A 21,849-nucleotide genomic window follows, 5' to 3' on the forward strand; every position below is an offset into this window, starting at 1 on the left:
AAGAGCAGTAATGTAATAATTGGAGTCTGCGCTGTGTTGGCCAGTATTAAAGAGACGTTTCCCACCTGTCAAACCAGCCTGCCTTCATTGCCGGGCAACCATGTTATCTGCGTCTGACAGATGTTCAAAGCACTGCGCTGCTTGTGACATCAGAGCTCTGACAGCTTCATACAGTTGAAGACTACTGCTCGCCTCGACACTGAATTTGCTTGACAGCATGTGCGTGTGAGCGTTCTGTATATACGTTCATGTACTGTATGTATGTGTACTGTGCGTGTGTCTGTGTGCGCCTGTTCGTGTGTGTGTGTGTGTGTGCCTGTCCGTGTGTGTGCGTGTCTGTGTGCGCCTGTTCGCGTGTGTGTTCATGCATGCCTGCGCATGTTTGTATGTATCTATGTATGTATGAGTAACGATCTTTGAAGACGTTCCTGAACACAGATGACGCACTCTTACTAAGTAATCAGTGCTCTTCATAGTCGTGTGTCAGAGATTATGGTGGGTTCAGTACACCATGGCCCCCCCAGTTACAGACTTAACGCCTTCACCACCCGGCTCTCTGAGGGCAGTGGCACTATCCTCATCACAAACCTCTCTCTCTCTCTCTCTCTCTCTCTCTCTCTCTCTCTCATGCTCTTCAGTAGGAACTACAGTATGTCACCCTTTTTTGCTGCTTCAAGACGACTGGTCGCTCCGAGGCCTCAGTGGCCGATCAACCCGGTCACGGCTCTTCTCTGTCCGGGCCCCACAGTGGTGGAGGGATCAACCCGGTCACGGCTCTTCTCTGCCCGGGGCCCCACAGTGGTGGAGCGATCAACCCGGTCACGGCTCTTCTCTGTCGGGGCCCCACAGTGGTGGAGCGATCAACCCGGTCACGGCTCTTCTCTGTCGGGGCCCCACAGTGGTGGAGCGATCAACCCGGTCACGGCTCTTCTCTGCCCGGGGCCCCACAGTGGTGGACCGTCAGGACTGACGGCAGGACAGCGGAGTCACTGCCCATCTTCTGCTGCAGGGTGAAAACTCAGCTCTTCAGGAAGTACCCTGACCCTTCCTCTTAGCACTTATTGTATTTGTATTCAGTTGTGCACTTTACATGCAGCACTGCTTAAACTCATATAGTAGATGCTTGTTAAGAAAGAAGATACATTTATGATTTCTAGCTACTATTCTCTCGACTATCTACGTTGAACACACAGGTGCTGTAAAAAATATAACAAAATATAATCAGCACTGTATGTATGTAATTATACAATAATGTAATTCCACTTCTACAGTTTCCCCACAAAATCTCAATGCTTAGAAAAAAATGTGTAGGTACACCTGGTTGAAGTTTTTTTTTTTTAATACATTGAAGAAGCAGAAACCAAAGAGAAGCTATTTCAGCCTGTTGATGACTGGTCAGCTTATCTCTCTGTCAGGGTCTTCATTCTCCCCATCGCTAATCAGCCTGAGAGAAAACGTAAATATGGATGCACATTTGCAATTTGGGTTACTTATATAACTGCATATTTTGGGGGGGATTTTGCAGCACCAAAACCTCCAGAGCATCGGCTACCTGAAAGCAATGTTGCTTCTTCAGCGGCAACAAGAACCATTGGAAACAACCTTATCCTTACTACCCATGTTTATGTGCTGATATCTCTACATTTACCATGATGCCTGGGTTGTGTGTGTGCGTGCATGTGTGTGTGTGTGTGTGTGTGTGTGTGTGTGTCCGTACCACACAAGGTCTAACGATTGGCTTTGGCTGCAGGTCCTTTGAGTTCACACTGAGCTTGGTAGATCTGCTTTTAGATGCTTTGCTCTGACTTGGAATTCCTTACAAAACAAATCAATGATTTGGTAACTCTTGGTCATTTTAAATCCATGATTTCAAACTGTTAAACTCCCCAGCCTACCACCGCTCCCCCCTCCTAGCAGCTGGGGCGTCTGTGTGAGTGTGAGTGACCTGTGAGGAAGACCTGGAGGATGAAGCCCAGAAGGACAGACGTGGTCAGTGGGTTTGTAAGAGATGATAATGTACAGCAGGGCTTGACATACAGTTGAATTTGCAGTGGATTTTCAAAGTTACTGGCCCCAATGTTGTATCACTAGCCTGGAAGCCAAATTTTGCTAACGCAGGACATACATGGCAAACATTTTATAGAATAAGATATCAGTGGTTTGTCACTGAGTGAAGAGCGCTTCTACAAGTCGTTGATCATCACCATGCCTCAGAAGAATGGCGTGATACAAGTACATGTAAAGTCAATGTTTGTGATGATGGGATCTGGTCAGCAATTACTAAGAACTAAACCTTCAAACATATTAGCTACTTAGCTAGCTAATTCAATTAAGAGCTTTCTAATGTTTTCACTCACTTGTCTGCATACGCTGGCATAGATCGGCAAAACTTAATTAATATATATATTATTTACTGGCCCGGAGGTGTTCAAGACAGCACCGGGCCAGTGCTTATGTCAAGCCCTGTACAGTAACAATGACGCTTAATGTAATTTTAAAAACAGTAATACTAGAAATTATGCTTAGAGGGTACAGACCTCTGCCCATTAATGCATTTCGTGGTTCTGTGCACACGCACATATGTGCGAGCCGAACATGTTTGGTATTGCTGCATTCGTTAGATCTAGAGCTTTGTGCCAGTCCAAACCCTGTGTATCTGTGACCGTTCCATATCGACATATGGACATTTCAATTCCCCTTATTGACAATGAATGGGGGGGAAATTTTCCAAAAAATGAATGGAGGTGAATGGCTGGCCATGTTTATTTGGCCATTCATCTGTTTATTACTATTAAAACCTTGGTTCATTCATCTGTTTATTACTATTAAAACCTTGGTTCATTCATCTGTTTATTACTATTAAAACCTTGGTTCATTCATCTGTTTATTACTATTAAAACCTTGGTTCATTCATACTTTTATATTACTTTATATTACTCCTAGACTAATTTCGGGATGTAACCACTTTTAGTTTTAGTTTTAACTGACTTAGTATTTTGTATCCTGTATCTTATTGTTTTATACTTGTTTTAATTAGATTATTTTTAACTTTATCTGTACAGTACTTGTATTATCCTCTGTCTTCTTGCAAATGAGGCCCTGCGCTCAATGATCTTAAGCAATACTGTGTGTGTGTGTGTGTGGTGTGTGCGTGTGTGTGTGGTGTGCGTGTGTGTGCTCAGGGTCACTATCTACCACCTCTGCAGAGATTGAATAGGAGGCTGCAGAATATTATGAACAATGTTTTCCGATTGTTATCATGGATTTCTAGCTCCATAAAGGGGAAATCAAATACAGAATTCAATTTCCTGTAGTAGCAATAGACAAATACTCAGGACAGTCTAACCTGTAATACCAACATTATCTTCTGAGAGAGGTTATGTCTATCTGCAGTACAGTTCGTAAACACATTGGGGATTCATATTTGGGGAAGGTCATTTATAATATAAAATGGACTAAACACACACACACACACACACACACACACACTCACTCCCGTATCTGCACCAAACTGATGTTGCAGCATGTTCTAGCTAAAAGAGGAAGAAATCACCTATGCATGTGTGTGTGTGTGTGTGTGTGTGTGTGTGTGTGTGTGTGTGTGTGTGTGTGTGTGTGTGTGTGTGTGTGTGTGTGACTGCAGCCCCAGGCCCTGCGGTCTCCAGTGGCGTGTGCTGTGATTTGACCAAGCTATGATGAGAGACACTGTAAATATCCAGCCCTCATGTGAATCATTGTTTGGCCTGAAGGAATCAACAAAAGGTCAGTGTTTCCTGATGCCATCGCCAGCAACTGAATTAAGTGACTTCATTCCCTCGCTCACAGATTTGTCCCGTTTTGGGAGATGGATACATTGAGTTGTTCAATGGAGGGGTTGCATCACTCGCAGCTTACAAACTACACTACCCATTCTGCTTTCCACAGGATATGTAGGTCTACTACCAGTACTACTGGCCACACACACACACACTCGACTACACAGTACAGTACATTCTCTCACAGCTTCTGGGGGCATGTCATCATACACTTCACGTCTGACCATGACAACAGTGTCTGAACACACGTGTCTCCATGTCTCATATGAAGGAGATTGTGATTAGTATTCACTATCTCCACACACACAGGATGCTGGGTAACTGGCATCGCTTAGCGTGGGCTGCCAATGTGCAGCAGAAAAAAAACAAGTCTAATAAAAACTGACATTTTAGGGAAAGGATTAGGATACCCCCCCCCCCCCCCCCCAGTGGCCCCACTAAGAACCCTCTTTAGGGCTGTCATTTTCAAGTATCCAAGCCAGCCTAGCTTAGCATCTCCATTCCCTTATCTAACGAATGCTCCCTGGCTTGAAATACTAATTGAGATCCTTTTGAATTACTCTGGCGGTTGCTTGAGTCTTCCCAGAGTGCATTCTGGGTAACTGTGGTTCCATTGTGCCTAACAAGAACAATCAGTAATATACGTGATTTCAAATACTGTAGCATTTCGACCTGGGTCTAGCTCACAGCGGGGGGGCATGCACATCTACATGGGAGAAGCAGGAGCACATCAATACCATATGGGATGTTCAGTAGATCCCTGTGTCTAACATAAGTGGGCTGCGTTCTGTTAGATATTAGAGGTCAATAATGTGACCTGTTTGAGACAAACCCCCATCGACTTATCTCCCCCGTGACGCACTAGCAGTCTGACTGGTGAAAACGTTAGTGTTTTTCTCATTAGTGTCTGAGAGTCTAACTCACCTACAGATGACCACAGTTTGGTATCGATCATCAAGGCCTGATAATATCATTTTGGCTCTTTGTGATGGCATGGGCAAGCTGGTTCCCATGGTAATATTTTATTCCACCCAGTGAATATTGATCCTGTTGGATCAATAGGAAACTATAGATCAGTCAGAAGTGATTTGATCAGTCAGAAGTGTTTATTTTCATTAAAAAAACATTAAAACTGAAAGATTGAGGCCAGAACTTCCAAGACTGTGTGCACATGCTGGGTGAAAGGAAGGCACGTTACAGCATAGGAGAGGCGATGACCTTGAGTGGCCGTTCGCACACAACTCAAATACATTCCACTCTACTCAATTTGTGTGTGGACAATTTGTCCAAGGACTCGGCACTCAACAGAGTCCGATGAGTCCTCTTTGCAAAGAGTTCTTTAGATCACTTGAACAAATGTTTTATTTTCATGTTGAATGAAATCCAAGGGAGATGGTCCCCTCAAACAGGCTCATCAACCCAGCGTGTTTGAAAGCCTTAAGCAAATACTGTAACATGACAGGCATGGGATTCAGCCCAAGTGGTGTGTTAGGTGAAGCCTAATTTATACTCAGGCGACAAGTGTTGTACGACACTTTTTATGTCTGTCGACAGAAGAAAAAAATGTCGACCGACATTTAGCATTTATACTTCAGCGAAGTGTCTGATCACCTCCATGGTAACTTGCAGACGCGTGGCTGATTGATCCATGGCAACGAACGTGCCTTCTATCTAGCTGTCCAATCACAGCTGTGCTTTCTATCTAGCTGTCCAATGACAGCTGTGCTTTCTATCTAGCTGTCCAATCACAGCTGTGCAACGAAAATAACAGCGTCTGCGACATTAGAAAGTTTGGTAGGTGCAAGACACCCCTGTCGGACACAAAAAAGTGTCGACCGTGACGTAATTTCTGTCTGTCGACACTTTCAAAAGTGTACGACGAAGTATAAATTGGCCTTTAGTGTTGGTACGGGTGCAGCCTGCAGAGGTTCTGAACCCGGTCAGGGAGCAGGGCAGGGAAAAACATCCACCCAGCAGGAGAGGCAGAGCTCAGTGGGTCAGCTGATGATTAGTCAATCAACTGACACTGCCACTGATAGACAGCTGGCATGACTCCAACAAGCTAATTGCAGAAGGATCCTTAATTAAGCATCATGGGATGTGGAGAAGCACCAGAGGCCCCACTGTGGGCAGAGATCTCAACCAGCCAGATGATTCAAACGCCAAGCACGCTCATGGCACTCTTAAGAAAAGATCTAAGGTGACAGCTACAGAGAGAGTTATTTTTTTGTTGAATGCTTGGCCTGCTTTCCTAATCTCTTTACAAAGGCGTAAATCGGGACTGTGTGTCCCATCAGCTATGTAACAGTAACATAGTGACTATGGCTGACTATGGTTCTGTATGTTCAATGTACCTGGAGAAACACTCCACTGTCTGTCCTCCGGTCAAGGATACAGTATCTTCCCCAGTTTAACCCGGCTAATCTCACACTATTGATGTTAGCGCTGACCAGACTCATCTGATTCTTACAGTACACTTTGGCACCAGTGGTGACTAATTGCTGTATCTGTTTTCTCCGATGGGGACATGCAGGGGTTCATATGACTGGTTTTGGATGGATTAGGATTGACGTCAACACCCCATCTAAATGTGCTTCTCCAAGCTTTCTGTTGAAGCCCTGAATTGGGAGCTTAGCTGGGGAATCGGTCGGCATGCTCCGGCCTGTTCTTGTGAGCGCTGGGAGGATTGCGTGGTCTCACTGATGGAGAGGAAGACCAACTCGCTTGGCTTTGAAGCTGATAAACCTTTTAAAACCATGACCACATTTTTCTGCCCAGAGGAAAGGGGGGAACGGAAAAGGTGCCAATTGTAAAACAAATATTCAAATATGCTCCACTGTCCACCACGGCAACATGTTCATAGAATCATATAAAACAGCCACATATTTTATGTTTTGTTTCATTACAATCTGAAGGATACAATTTCTGTTCTACATATAATTTGACTATATTTTGACAATATTTGTCAGTAAAATATTACACTTATTACACTCATAGTTACTGATTCAATAAGTATATGTCCGTCCATTTTGACTCTCTCTGATCTCTCTCGCTGGTCACTCCTGATGGCACCTCTCTCACCGTTGGGACGGACTATAGTGTTCTGGGTAGTATAAGACAGAAGCGTCCAAGATGGCAGCCTGCAAAAATCCAACATGGCCTCTGAGCGTGCTTGGTGAGGCGTTGCTCAGTCTCTGCTGCACAGCCTCCACGTCAGTCCCAGACATGACTGCCTGCATGGCACAAGTCAGGCGACCAGGGCCAGCCAGCCAGTCAGTTTCCATAGTGATGTGGGTGAATCAGGGAGATTAGTAGGGGCAGTGTGGTGTGGAGAGATTGCAGGCTTCAGTCAGAGCTTCCATTCAGACAGCTCCGCGTCTCTTGCTCCATGGAGCTCCTATTTGGAGAGGATGATGACCGCCCCCTCCCTCTCCCCCCCCCCCCCCCTCCCCTCTACTCTCCTCTCCTGACCATCCTGCCTCACAATCTGAGCTGGGGTTTTCAGGGCTGCGGTGGCTGTCACCTGGGTTTCTGTGAAAGTGACACTACCAAAATTAAAAAATGGGATGGGCTGAGAAATTGTCGTTTTACTTCAGGGTGGCGTTGCCAACTTACGTATATTCTAGTGACATCAGTAAAAGGATTGTGAATGGAGGAAATCGAAACAAATGTTATACTGTTGCTCTAGCGAAAGAGCTAGTAGCCTACTGCTCATGATGTAGAAGTAATTACAGCAGATGTGGGTGTGTTTTGAACTAATTTAACTGGCTTTAGCAGGAAATGCAGCTCTAGTATGAATACTGAAGAGTTAAGTGTTAATGAAGGTCTCTTTCATCCTCAACACATACTTCACAAGGATTCCCATAGCCTGCATGCAATAAATATGTGTTTTATAACCCTCAGATCCTTAATCTTCGCCATTAATGGAGTTTCTGTAGAACTTAATTAAACATGTTCAATTGTAACAGCACAGCGATCCCACTACAGAGAGCCAGTCACAGAGAGAGAGACAGAGCCCCGATATGCTGTTGCCTAGCAACACTTGTACCAAATTTGAAGCGATTTAGTGCCCCCATACTGGTCTATCATGGAGGTCATATGTTCACTAAACCCACATAAACGTGTGCTGGCTGTCAGATAGGGCCCTGGGTTTTTCTGAACTCAAGGGTGCATCTCAAAGCTGTTCTGCGCACATTGATACGTTGGTGCAAACTATGTGAAAGATGCACCGTTTTATCATAGCTGTTTCAGTCAAACATCTTGGGTATGTCAAGTTTGCATGGCGTTTCCTTTGAATGACATCTTGTATGAAACGCTCGTCGTCAGAGAAGAGGGGCTTTTGTGGTGGTGAAATCTGAGCCAAATGCTGAAGAGAATGAGAGCTCAGTCCACAAATCTGACGCTCCACTCAACAGTCCTGGAATGTGATTTGTCAACTCACATATCCATTGTGTCTAGAAGTTCACCACTATAAGCTAATAAAAGCTATCATGCAAAAGATCAATGTAACAAAAGAAATCATATCCTCTGCAGTTCTGCATTTGTTTGTAGGCTAAATATCTGTGTAGTGTGTGTGTGTGTGTGTGTGTGTGTGTGTGTGTGTGTGTGTGTGTGTGTGTGTGTGTGTGTGTGTGAGAGAGAGAGAGAGAGAGAGAAAGAGAGATATGAGACAGAGCTGCTGAGGCATCCACTTCACAGCAATTTAGGTCATGAGGAAAAACAGACAAGTAGGAGAGTCTCCTTTAGGTGATACAATTTTTTTGGAAGCTATATGCTGTATCAACAGAGCATATCTCTAGTCTGAGAAGATATTCAACTAATCTCTGTTTGTGACGACATTCAAACATAAAGTATTCTGTTAAATGTGTGTAGAAAACAATCTGTTGAAAGGTAGCATATTGCTCTGTATGTTGAAACCATTTTCATGGAGGCCCCTGAGCAGTATCCATTTTTCTACAATAAAATATAACAAACTGAAATATGTTCATTTTTGCAGAACAGAGAAAAAAACAAGTCTGGAACAATATGAATAAAATATGTGTATTTCGTATGATTAGCATACTAATGACTAATCGTCATGCTAATCAGTTCATTTATGACCTGACCTTGTTGGAAGGAAATATGAGGCCAAGAAAATTCAGCTCAAACCTGTGAGATGCTCTGATTCTATTGAAATAATCTGAAAATATTGACGTTGAAAAGGAATTTTCACAGGTAGGCTAATGTACATGATTATGTATATTTATGTGTTGAAATATGCATATATATTAGACCTTTATATTATAACTGTACATAACCAAGGATCTTTACAAGATCAATTGATAAATAATTTGTTTTTGTTTTATTCGAAGAGAAATAATATTTGCAATGCACTAAATTTATCACCACTAATTATTGTAAATTGTGTTTTAGGCAGCTTTAGTCGTGGGGTCTAGTGGTCCTTCATTCTTGCTGTGGTATAGCCTTTAACTATTTGAATTACAGTTAACATACCGTAATGCTGGGCTGTTCACATTAAAAAAGGAGGGTAGTATGACAGTAAAATTAAAAGGTTTTCTCATACATGTAGGCTACTGCAGTTAATTGTCACCTACAGTAAAATGAACTGTAGATATACAGCACTAAGCCCAGAATATGAAACATTTGGTAAAACCAAACCACATTTACGACAGGTAATAGGCTATGTTAGTTGATTTCCCTACATTTCAGCTGCTCAATAGATGTAAGACCCCTGTTGAGATAATATCATTTTTACAGTTCAGTCGGTGTAAAATCTCACGTTTGTGTTTTGATAAACCTTGCTAGAACACTGGTGATTATGATAAAGCTCTAGGAGTCTGGTGGCATTTAACCACCATGCACCAAGTCTCACACACGCCACTACACATGGGGCAATGCATATTACCCCAATGGAGCACAGTGAATTCACGGGCTGTGGAAGAGTGCGTATACAAGGCTCTGGGGGGACTACAGGGTTCAGAACCACGAGAGCCAGAGTTCAGGGGTCAGCTGACACACCAGCCACCAACCACTAGCATGCGCGTGTTCCATCAGCAGGTGTATAAACGTGTCACAATTCACACTCCATGTCCGCGGGGAGAGCAGCCCAGATGGGATTTTAAATGTTACATTTCATGTGGTATCGTTTAGTGGGTTAGTTCACCCCTCATTGGGTCGCCATCTGGTGTCCTCTGAGCCACTAGCTCTGTCTGTGTGTATAGGAACATTCACACTCTCCTCTGCTGCCATGATATAATATCCCAGATCACATGGGTGATAACTTCCAGGAACTACCGCCACATGAATCACACATAACCACAAGTTGGTGAACTGATCAGTACTTGAGTCTGCCTGACTGAACTGAGTAAAGGGGGACAAGAAAGTGTCCACCTGTCTGCGTCAGACGTATTCAGAGCTATTTACAGTATAACATGAAATAAGTGAAGGGAACTGATGCTTGTGATAACATACTTCCATTGTGATAATAAACTGGGCATAAGTAAAATAGCCTATGTCATGCTTCACAATACTGTGACTTTCAACAACTATATCATCCACAAGACATACTGTATGAAGTAGGCTAAACAACATGCTTTTACAAACTTTCTTATTTCGTATTACTTTGTTTACTAGTCTACTTTGCATCTAATGACTAATGTAATACTTACCAATAAAGTCACACCTCATTCATGAAGAAGTCCAAATAAGATAAAGTTGTTTTCTTTTCACTGGTCTGGTCTTGAAGAAAAAGACAACACATCCAAATTCCTGAACCCACCCTCCGTTTGGTTTACAGTCTTCACTTTTGAGACAAACCCGTCAGAACGTATATTTTGCCGCTTGAATTCTCCGGCTTGAAGCCATGCGTTTATTTGAATTTGTGAGTTCAATTAGGCTATTCTCCACTGGGTGAGTTTATTCCGCTCACATCATCCCTTCATTTCTGGAGACGAGGCTAAGACGATTACAGTCAGAGTTAGACAATCAGCGAGTGCCCCCTCCCTTTATTGACGGACTCTTATCACATTTGCCAGAAAGCAGACAACCTCTGGCTGGGCTAACCTTCCAAATATGCCTGTTTGGAATTGTTAATCTTGCGTAGGCTACACTTGGCAGCCAGGCATCATGTTTAATTTGAGAAAGGCTGGGGCGGCAGTATTTAAGGTGGAGGCTAACACACAGGGGGGCAGAGATTGAGAATTTTATCAAATTGAAAACCGTGAAAGGTCGGGGGTAAATACCCAATACAAAATGAGTGTGGCCAAGTTTGTGAAAATCAACTAAATTGTGTAAAATACCATTTTACGTAGTTCTCCATTCCCGCAGTTCATTATTGAAAGAAACTTGTTTGTTTGGTATAGGGCCAACCAAGTCTGCACATCGCCTCTGGAATTCACCAAAATTGTGCTCTTTGTTGTAAAACAGGGAAACTAATTTGAAATCATGAAATATTGAGAAAATAGGTTGTAGTGCCATGTCAATGTTGAACACGGAGGAGGAGGGGGGGCGACTTTCAGATGACATTGACGCTATGTAGATGGGGGTTGAGAATTGCGCTCCCCTCAACGTTTCTGGTTGTTGATGTTAGACAGTCGCACAGGGCGAAGCGGCTGCTTCTCGTGTTGATTCAGCCACCTCGATCAGCACCGCGCTGCTGGACAGTTCCCTGCAGCGGGAGACGTGCGCGCTCTCCACTAGGACACCTTTGGCGCTTGTTCAAAGTCTTTTAATGGAAAGAAAATACATTTATGTTCCAAGTAAAACTGGAAGTTTACAACTTCAGGAGGAATCTACGGATACCTCGTTTCAAGATTTGTGGCGGGCAGCACATCCTCGGTGGCAGAGAGCACAGATTTATTGTGAGTAAACTGGCTTCTCATCGTCGTATGTGTGTGAATTCCTTAGAAATGTGTCCCGCAATCTAAACGAGACACACATTTATGAATCTTTTACTGTCAGTAATAATGACGGTGCTTAAACTCGGGATTTAATCTGTCAGTAGTCCATGTTACTGTGGTCTCTGTAATGACTTTACATGAGAGCTTCAGACCGTGTTATAGCCAATTAAATGTGCAATGCTCCCTGACATTTTAAATGGTGCACATTGCATACACATTTCATGCATTTTACTATGCATTTTCATCGAATGGAATTGGGAGAGCCTTGTGTAGTGTTATGCGTAATGCTTTACGCTTAAGCGTAAACAGTGGACAGTCCTTTGTCTCCACGATGCAAATGTTTTCCAGTTTGTATGAGAGATTGCTCTCTGTTTTCGTGTCGACTGAAATTAGTGCACGGGTAATTAATAAGAGATTCTGCAGGTGTCAATTGGTGCAGAAGCGATTTGCATCTAATTGTATATTGGATGATGCGTCTCGAAAGGTGCATGTCCTGGATTCTAAACAGTGTCTGGAAGTTGTTGGGTTTTTTAACAGACGATATTGCATGGTTAGATTAGCTGTATTTTCTTGCCTGGATTCATTATCAGATGCACATAATTTATGTTCTGACTGAGTAGGCTATCGAAATTCTATCTACGCACATCTCATCGCATTTATTGGTGAAAAAGTCGAGCATGACTTTGCCTTCGTTATTGTGGATAGCTTGCCTCAAGAGCATTCATTCTAGAGAGCAGATGAGTATTTTATTGACTGCGGTTCATGCATTTTCTTCTTGCTGTTAATTCAAGTAATTGCGTATAGCCTGATGTTCTGCGGCGTATAGCCTATCTAATTAATTTGCGTGACAGTTGTATTATGCTGAATATAAATGCCATTATGTTGTCTCATCAATCTCCCTTATTGAGTGCTCACTCAAAAACCGACCATGATTCTATTCACCGATTCCAGGTTAACGGCAGCACACGAGCCGTGTCTCCGTAGCCTTCACCTCCCCCAAACATTTGGTCCAAAGGTTTGGTGAAAAACCGCGAAGCTGCTGTCTACGTGGACTGGTGCTGAAGCCTTCCGTTCGACTGCCAGGACCTCTGCCAAATCCAGAGACATGGCGACGAACGGCACCAAAACGGATGGACAAGTGACAGAACTCAACGAAGTGGCCACCAATGACAAACCAAAGTCACTGGATGTGAAAGATGAAAAGAAAAAGCAGATCCCTGAGAGAGAAACATGGGGTGGAAGATTTGATTTCCTTCTGTCGTGTGTAGGTTATGCAATTGGACTGGGCAACGTATGGAGATTTCCTTATCTCTGTGGAAAAAACGGTGGAGGTAAACACGTTTTTAAAAAGCAATAGGAGGTATAGGGCCTATTTGCTTCAATTTTAATAAACCATAGAAGGTATAAGTCATTGCTTCATCAATGCCTAATTATTATGGAAAATGAACAGTTTGAATATCCCTTGCTTGATAGTGGAGACATGCAAACACCATTCTAATTTGATTGGATTTAATTTTGTTATATCTAATTTGCTGAACTTTTGTCAATCCAGGAGCCTTCTTGATCCCCTATTTTTTGACCCTCATATTCGCTGGGGTCCCCTTGTTTCTGCTGGAATGCTCCCTTGGCCAGTACACGTCTATTGGTGGGCTTGGTGTGTGGAAACTGGCCCCCATGTTCAAAGGTATAATACACCCCTCACTCTCAAAACGCTCTGTGTTTGTGGGCTTGTCTGTAGTTTATCAGAGATCTTCAGATTGATTTCAGTTGTCAGTATCTGCTTGCCCATATGGTGACTAACATTATTGTCTGGTCCTTGTGGCGACGATGATCCTCTGGAGCATGATTCAAAGCATGACATTTGTCACGTTTAATTCAATACTTTATTCGATACTTCATATATTCCACAAGTATTCCAAAATCTGCTCAATTCCCATATGCTACTGTAGGTGTTGGCCTTGCAGCAGCTGTCCTGTCCTTCTGGCTAAATATTTACTATGTTGTCATCATTTCCTGGGCCATTTACTACCTGTACAACTCCTTTACCACTGTAAGTATCTAAGGTTAACTCATTCATTCACATTTGGATGTAATCAGCACACTTTGCTTCTGACTGTGGAGAACGCTTGTGTTGGTGTCATGTGATATCCTTGAGTCTGCCAAAAGGAAAAAAAACAACATTATGCCTCTATTTTCCAGGAACTTCCATGGAGTTCATGTAACAATCCATGGAACACAGAAAACTGTTACACAAACTACAGCATTGTAGATACCACCAATCTTACCAGTGCAGTGGTGGAGTTTTGGGAGTAAGACATTGATTGACTTGCTTTCTCTCGCCTCAAACAGCATGACATCACAGTATCCTGCATGCTTCCTTGAGATAGATAATAGAGTAGCCCCCTAGCTGCACAGCATCCTCACCATGTGTACAATAGTCTTATTGTTGCTCCCTCTGATCTCATAGGCGCAACATGCATCAAATGACCGATGGCTTGGAAAAACCAGGCCAGATCCGAGCGCCACTGGCTATAACACTGGCCATCGCTTGGGTCCTGGTGTACTTCTGTATCTGGAAAGGAGTTAGCTGGACGGGAAAGGTAAGAGTTGGCGCTCCTTTGCCAGATATTGGTTTTAGGAACCCCTCTTGCGTCGATTTCAAATAGGGTTGACCGATGTGTGGCAGTTATGCAATATTAATCATTCTCATATCACCTCATCAATCATTCAGGTGGCAATAAGTATTGTCTGGATTGATTTTAGAATTAGAGAGACATGAGACACTTATGCTCAGTAATCTCATTCACACTCATGATGCCTTCGCTAATTTAATTTCTCCTGATACAGTTTATATACAGCCTGGGTTTGGATTCATGATGGTAGGAGGAGCAAAGAGACCCCCTAGACTGGGGTTTGCGCCTCTCCCCTCTGTCCTCTTCACTGGTGGAGCTACACTGGCAACATCTAGCATGTCACGTGACCATGGCAAATACAATTTGTTGTGGTCGCATTACACCCCCACCCTCTGCCTTTTTCTTCTTCCTTCTATTTTTCCTTCTCACAAATCTTCTACATAGTGTCATAAAAAGGAAAGTGAAATGGCGTCGAATCAAATCGAAGCTTCAATGAATTTTGCGCCTGGATATCCGTTTTTTTCTGTCTTCTCTTTTCTCTGTGAGAGATTCAAGAGCAGGAAATGCACAGGGGTCTTTATTCTCTACTGAAAATGCCTTTTGTTTAACGAGTGACTGAATTACAGTTTTGTTAATCCAGTGACCTACAGTATCTCAGCTGCCTCCTTGCTGATAATGACTCTTCATTATAATTCCTAGGTGGTGTACTTCTCAGCCACATACCCCTATTTCATGCTGTTCATTTTGTTCATCCGTGGAGTGACTCTACCTGGAGCTAGAGAGGGAATTCTGTTCTACATCACCCCTGACTTTCAGAAGCTCAAAGAGTCTGAGGTACTGGATGCTGTTCTTCCTAAGATAGAACATTCTGGAGTATGTCCAAGTCATTGTGGACAGGCTCATCTGTCACCCAGCTAAATGGATGTGTCTCCTCTTGTCAGGTGTGGCTGGATGCAGCCACCCAGATATTCTTCTCGTATGGATTGGGCCTCGGGTCACTCATCGCTCTTGGCAGCTATAATACGTTCAATAACAATATCTACAGGTAAGATTGAGGGTTGGGCTATTAGATTGACTTTACACTGCCGCTACCGGGGGGCCTTAAAGACCGAATGTGCTGTGAGATGCCAGGAGGAACACTGTATAGTCTGGCTATAAAATTCAAGGGAGTATTATGAATATTATGAGAATTATTAGGGAGCTGCATAGCATATAAGAATAAGACAACAACAGCAGAGCCCTTTCCCCAAAATAATCTCCATGGTTCTGGGTCACAACAATTGCTCATCAGATGCATAATCACCATTCCTCAACTAAGGGCCCTGCCTTTTAATCAAACTATGTTCAGCTGTGTGAAAAGCAAATTCACCCTGTAAATAGAGACTTTCTATTCACTGAATTGAGCATCGTATATCTCAGATGAGGAACGTTGAACATGTATTGGCTTTCACTGCACGTGGTGGTCGATACAAACAGTAGCAGCTGTTATGTGTTCACTACTCAGCAACAGGAAATAAGCCCTCAGAGGCAGAGGCAGAGAGAGAGAGAGAGAGAGAAAAAGAAAGAGAGAGAGAGAGAGAGAGAGAGAGAAAGAGAGAGAGCCCTTTTCAGGAATGCATGATACAGGTGAAATGACGAATCACAAAGCTGACAACAGGACTGTTTCATATTTCCTCTCCCCAGAGACTCAATCATTGTGTGCTGCATCAACTCCTTCACCAGCATGTTTGCTGGCTTTGTCATCTTCTCTATTGTTGGCTTCATGGCAAATGTGACGAAGAGGCCCATTGCTGATGTTGCAGCTTCAGGTAAATATAGACCCTGTTATTTCTCCACGTCACCGCAGCACAGGGGAGGGGGAACTACAGCTCACAGCACTAATCTACAGCTAGTCCTACTATAAGACTGCCAGTCCTACAGTAGGTCCTCACAAGGCATCCGTGAATGAAGGGTACAGCACATCACACCTGGTCCTTGTGTCCTCTCCCACAGGCCCTGGCTTGGCTTTCCTGGCCTACCCAGAGGCCGTGACCCAGCTGCCCGTCTCTCCACTGTGGGCCATCTTGTTCTTCTCCATGCTGCTCATGCTGGGCATTGACAGCCAGGTAAGTAAGGGGCATCTGAGATGGTCTGACCTAGATAGTATGTAAGCGCAGGTAGACATCACACTACAACCCCCCCCCCCCCCCCCCCCTCCATCTCTCCCTCTCTGCATGATAAGCATGCAATATCCTCTGGGTGGACAGTTCTAGCTGAGCTTTGACTTCTTCTGTCAGGAGGTTTTAATGCAACCATATCACCTCCATCCAGCCCCAGGCTCCACTCCTCCCCTCCTCTCAGCCTGTGCGTGGTATCTGGGTTACCGTGAAGCCACTGAGTCGTAGAACAACGATGTTAGCTACAGCTGCCCCCCCAATCACCATCCTCAATCCAGCCCCTGGGACACAACATAAATCAGAATTGCTAAAACATAATATATCAACTGTCAACACAATGGCCTTTTTTCTCTTCTTTTTTTCTGGGCATGGTGAAGTTATTCCCAAGATGGCCTTTTACAACGGGGTTACTTGGTCACTCAGAAGTCGTTTATTCTGCAACATAGTATTATATTCTTCTGAAATAGAATATAATCCATCACTGTCAATGGTCATTAGCTATGCGCTACCTTGCAATGGTCTATGCAGTATGTAATATCGTCTTTTTACGTTTCTGTTTAAGTATATTGTTAAAAAAAATACAAAAAAATTGTTAAAGAAAGGGAAAAAAAAGTGAAGGGGATTGGAAAAATGAACATATCCAGTCATTTCCGGAAAGATAACCTTACCTAAACTCACAAGCAGCAGCCTATCCTGACTCACAGCCCTACAAATGACAGCATTAACAGCAGCCTTGTGCCAACATCTCGTTCCCCACTCTCTTCAGTTCTGCACGGTGGAGGGCTTCATCACTGCTCTGGTGGATGAGTTTCCTCAGGCCCTGAGGGGGAGGAGAGAGATCTTCATCGCAGCCGTCTGCTTCGTGTCCTACCTCATCGGCCTGTCCAACATCACGCAGGTACACAGAAATATATATATAAATATATCAAGCACGAATAGCCTCCAGTAAGACGAATGGGACGAAAATGGGAAGAAAAAAAAAGACTGGATATACTGTGTGCCCATAAACAACACCATGTTTAGACTACGCTGTCTACGTTTCTCATATGAGAGGATAGGGGGAGTAGATAGACGGGAAATATATTGGTAAAGACGATGACGTGTGCGTCCTGGCTCATTGTGTGACACCTCTTGTCTATTTAACTGTCACCAGGGTGGCATCTACGTGTTCAAGCTGTTTGACTATTACTCAGCCAGTGGAATGTGTCTGCTGTTCCTGGTTTTCTTTGAGTGCATCTCCATATCCTGGTGTTATGGTGGGTATCGCCACTGAAGACCTCATACTTCCACCCCTACCACAGCACACAGTAGACCCAGACACCTGGGTCAGACCAAATTAAATGTAGCGTGTTAAGAATTGACGTCCACACAAGTATAAGTCTTTCACTGATACCAAATGGAAAGGAGGTAAATAAGGCGTTGGTAATTGTGAATGTGAAATGAGAGAATGACCTGACATCTGTCCAGAGACAATATTGCAGTCTGCCTTCAGTGTTCAACCGCTGTAGCCCCGTCTTGCTCATCAGGATGCATGACAGCCCGGCGGTAAATTGAAATAAATTGGATATGAATATTTTGATCATACATCCATTTGTCTCGCAGGTGTGAACAAGTTCTACGACAACATCCAGGAGATGATTGGCTACAGACCCTGCATATGGTGGAAGATGTGCTGGGTGGTGTTCACCCCCCTCATCGTTGGCGTGAGTACACCGCGCCCATCCAACGGCACGTCCAAAGTCATGACAGTGAAAAATGTCCCATCGATATCAGCGTCCCGGGGCTAGCCAGTCTGAGACCCAGCCAGCTCCGGGAGCCGGGGTGTCAAGATGCATAATGAGCTCCTCGTGTCTCCCGCAGGGGGTGTTCCTGTTCAGTGCCTTTCAAATGGTCCCGCTCACCATGGGCGACTACGTGTTCCCCGGCTGGGGCCAGGGAGTGGGCTGGCTCATGGCTCTCTCCTCCATGGTGCTCATCCCAGGATACATGGTTTACATGTTCTTGGGCCTCAAGGGCACTTATAAAGAGGTACCAGACTGTGTCGGCGTCTGCGTGATTCCCCTCAGGACGAGCAGGGATCACGCTTGTTTGTCCGTTCCTGTTCTGTGTCATTTTACTAGCGGGCGGAACATGTCCGCCTTGTGCTGTTTGTCAACACGGTGACTTGACAGTTAAATGTCGCGTTTCTTTCCCAGCGCCTGAGGATAATGCTCCAGCCCCCGGCAGTGAGGCGACGGCCCCAGGAGAACGGACCCGAGCAACAGGTGGAGACCAACACGGCCAATCCAGCCAGCCCCGCCCACCCGGCCAACGCCGCCGTCCCAGCAGCCCCGGCCGCCGCCGCCGCCAGCCCCACCAACCCGGACGGACCCACCGGGCCGGCCGCACCCGCCGGCCCTGCCGACGCGGCCCCACCTGCCGACCCGGCCACAGCAACCAGCCCCGTGAACCTGACCGGTCCAGCCAACCCGACCGGCACCACCAGCCCACCCAATCCGATAAGCCCAACAGAGCCAATCAAAACCCCCACCACAGCAGGCCCCACCAACCTGACCAACGCAGAGGCCAACGTCTAGACATGGAAATAACCCTCATGGAGTCAAAGGAGAACATTACAGGACTTACAAGATTTTAATTGATTCACCTACCTCCAGGGGAAATATGTGATCAAACCAGATTTAAGAATTTCATTTTTCTGCATTTGTACAACCAACCCCGTCTTATTATTGGTATGCATTACAAATACAAAAATCAAGACTGTTAGTGTTCTCAAAACTACCGTGAATCTAAATAAAAATGTAAACATACTGTGTAATACTGTGAGAAAAGAACAAATATCGAAAATAGAATAGCAATTTGTTGAATATATTTATTCATGAACCGCGTAAATACAGTGCGAGTATAGTAGAGATGAAGTAATTGTCGTCACCATGGGAGAGTGCAAGGGAGCGGATCCAGTCTTTATGTGGTTGTTTACCAGGCCTCACCCCGGTTGTTTCCATTCCAAATGTTGCACTCTATGAGGCTCACTACAGGCCCCACTGCTACGGAGGGGGACATGGCGGAGAGGAGCATGACGAAGCACAATGCCAATAAGAATTTGAAGTCTATGAGCCCTGGAGCAATCCAGCATCTGTTGCAAAAGATTTTGTGTGTGAGAGAGACTGTTATTTTACCTTCCTTTTTTGAGTAAAAAAAAAAAAAGAAGAACTTTTATGTCATTGAAACATTTTTAGAATTATTTTTAGGATGTTTTCTACTATAAGTGTTGTGACCGAGGACCAAAATCGTAGGCAGACAAAAGCAAAAACTATCTATGCCATGTTGTGTTCTGTTTGTGAAGCACAGGGTACAAAGGTTACAAAAAATATATGAGCACAGGGTTAGAAAAGTGATTTACTGACATTGACTATCCCCTAATGCTGAGTCAATCCTGTTTACCTTTTTGCATGCTTTCCTCAGGAACATCAGTGAAAATTTCTAAAATGTCTCCTGACACTAAAACAACAAGAACAGAGAAGGCCTTAAGCCAGTTAACAACCAATTTCTACAAAGCAATGGTCTGTTTACATAACTGGGTGTATTCCCACAATATCACTTCGCTAGCAAACAAATTTGAACCAACTCTGTATTTAAAGACATTCATTGTACCTTATGTGTAATGATCAATTATACTTTGATCAGTATGTATTCAGCAATACATATCTAGACGTATAGGTGCAGGCCAGTCGAAAAGTAGTCTGCTTCTCTTTTTCTTTACGTTGTCTTTGCTTTACTAGTGAAAAGCACAAAGCTTTAATTTCCACAGACTGCCATGGCGTGTTAGGACAATGCTAGTTTGCTTCTATGGCAGCTACAGTGAAAGCGGTTGAGAGAACCACGTTTACTTTGAAAAGCAAAACAACTGAGTGAAAATGTGAAATGGCTACAGTTCATGTTGTGTGAATTTTGTATAAAGTTACTCTACCACAGTTTTCTCTGGAACTTTGTTGTAAGACTGTACTGTGTAAAACATGTAACTGTGAATGTCTGTAATACATTGGAAGTTATTGTCTAAATGTTGAAAAAAATCTAAAGGAGTTGCTGTTTTCTGCAATAATATTTTGATCACAGAAACTAAAGCACATATCTTACAGAAGTATACGAAATGATGATGATAATGAAGATATTGATGATTATATTAAAAATAGAAACTATGTCTAGTAGAAAATATTGTTTTGTATATTTTTAACTGTCTCACTGCCTAATGTACAACATAATATAAACATGATATGTATCTAAATGGTGTCACATGATAAAGCACGATTGTCATGTAATACAAAAAGGAAAAAAGTTGAAAAAATAAAGAATTATAGAAAATACTGTCTGGGTGTTTTTTACTGCACACAAGCCGTTTACAGCCTCATGTTTCCTCTAGAATTTGTTGTCAGGAAATGAGGTCAGAGTCCTAATGAAACAAAATGCATTCTGCATAGATTCTTCATGCCATAATTGGCAATTCTCATCTTGAGGGGGGGGGGGAAATCAACCCCTTGTTGTTCTCTGGATATTAGTAATGCATAGACGTGAGCACATGTAAGAAAATGTGCCGCCCAGAAAACGGCAGAACAGGATCAAAGCAGAAAGAGTAGAGGAGGCCATTGAGGCATATGAACGCCATTTTCATGGAACTGACTTGAATGGAGCCAGGTGGAAGATATTAAATATAAGGAACCCTCTGATCAGTATTGTTGAGAAATGACTTCCATGAATCCATATTGAGCTCATCTACCACAGGCCTCAGTAAAATATTAGCTAAATACATCAATCAAAAAAGGAAATTGATGTGAATTTCATCAAAAGATGATGATATAAACATGTCTGAAAGCCTCCTTCGTGGTGCAGTGATATTGAGGCCTCAGCAGGCTAGAAAAACATCACCACAAAACAGCTCTGGCCCCAAGGCCTGACGTGCCCACCCACCCCATCTCCCCAGCCTCTTACGTCTGTGTGTGTGTGTGTGTGTGTGTGTGTGTGTGTGTGTGTGTGTGTGTGCGTGCGTGCGTGCCTGCCTGTGTCTCGTCCCCCCTCTCCTGCAGTTGCTGCTTCCATTAGCTTCCAGTGTGATAAAAGAGACGGCACCAGCTGACACCACAACAATGACTCGCACATGGTGAAAGAATGAGATGTCCCCTCTTGTAGCTTGTGGCAGACTCTGTCTGTGTGTGTGTGTGTGTGTGTGCGTGTGTGTGTGTGTGTGTGTGAAGGACTGCAAGATATGTCTGTGAGCATATTGGGGTTTGAATAATGTCCCTAATGGCAGCTCATAAAAAACGAGCCATTGATGGATGGCTTACTATAGGCTCGC

General features: G+C 43.8%; 1 protein-coding gene across 1 annotated transcript; it reads left to right on the forward strand.

Moving 5' to 3' along the window:
* Positions 1–12,818: 12,818 nt before the first annotated feature.
* On the forward strand, positions 12,819–19,078 carry LOC311314971 (sodium- and chloride-dependent GABA transporter 1-like; the record flags this gene model as incomplete). The annotated part of the gene is made up of 14 exons (XM_084445527.1): positions 12,819–13,044; positions 13,266–13,397; positions 13,663–13,763; positions 13,913–14,022; positions 14,181–14,313; positions 15,046–15,180; positions 15,288–15,391; positions 16,030–16,154; positions 16,339–16,451; positions 17,269–17,400; positions 17,656–17,758; positions 18,105–18,205; positions 18,363–18,530; positions 18,698–19,078. 14 exons carry the CDS (start codon positions 12,819–12,821, stop codon positions 19,076–19,078), a joined length of 2,064 nt encoding a protein of 687 aa, XP_084301653.1.
* Positions 19,079–21,849: the final 2,771 nt, after the last annotated feature.

Source organism: Borostomias antarcticus, assembly GCF_949987555.1.
Source record: "Borostomias antarcticus genome assembly, chromosome: 11".
In the NCBI taxonomy this organism is placed as follows: Eukaryota; Metazoa; Chordata; class Actinopteri; order Stomiiformes; family Stomiidae; genus Borostomias; species Borostomias antarcticus.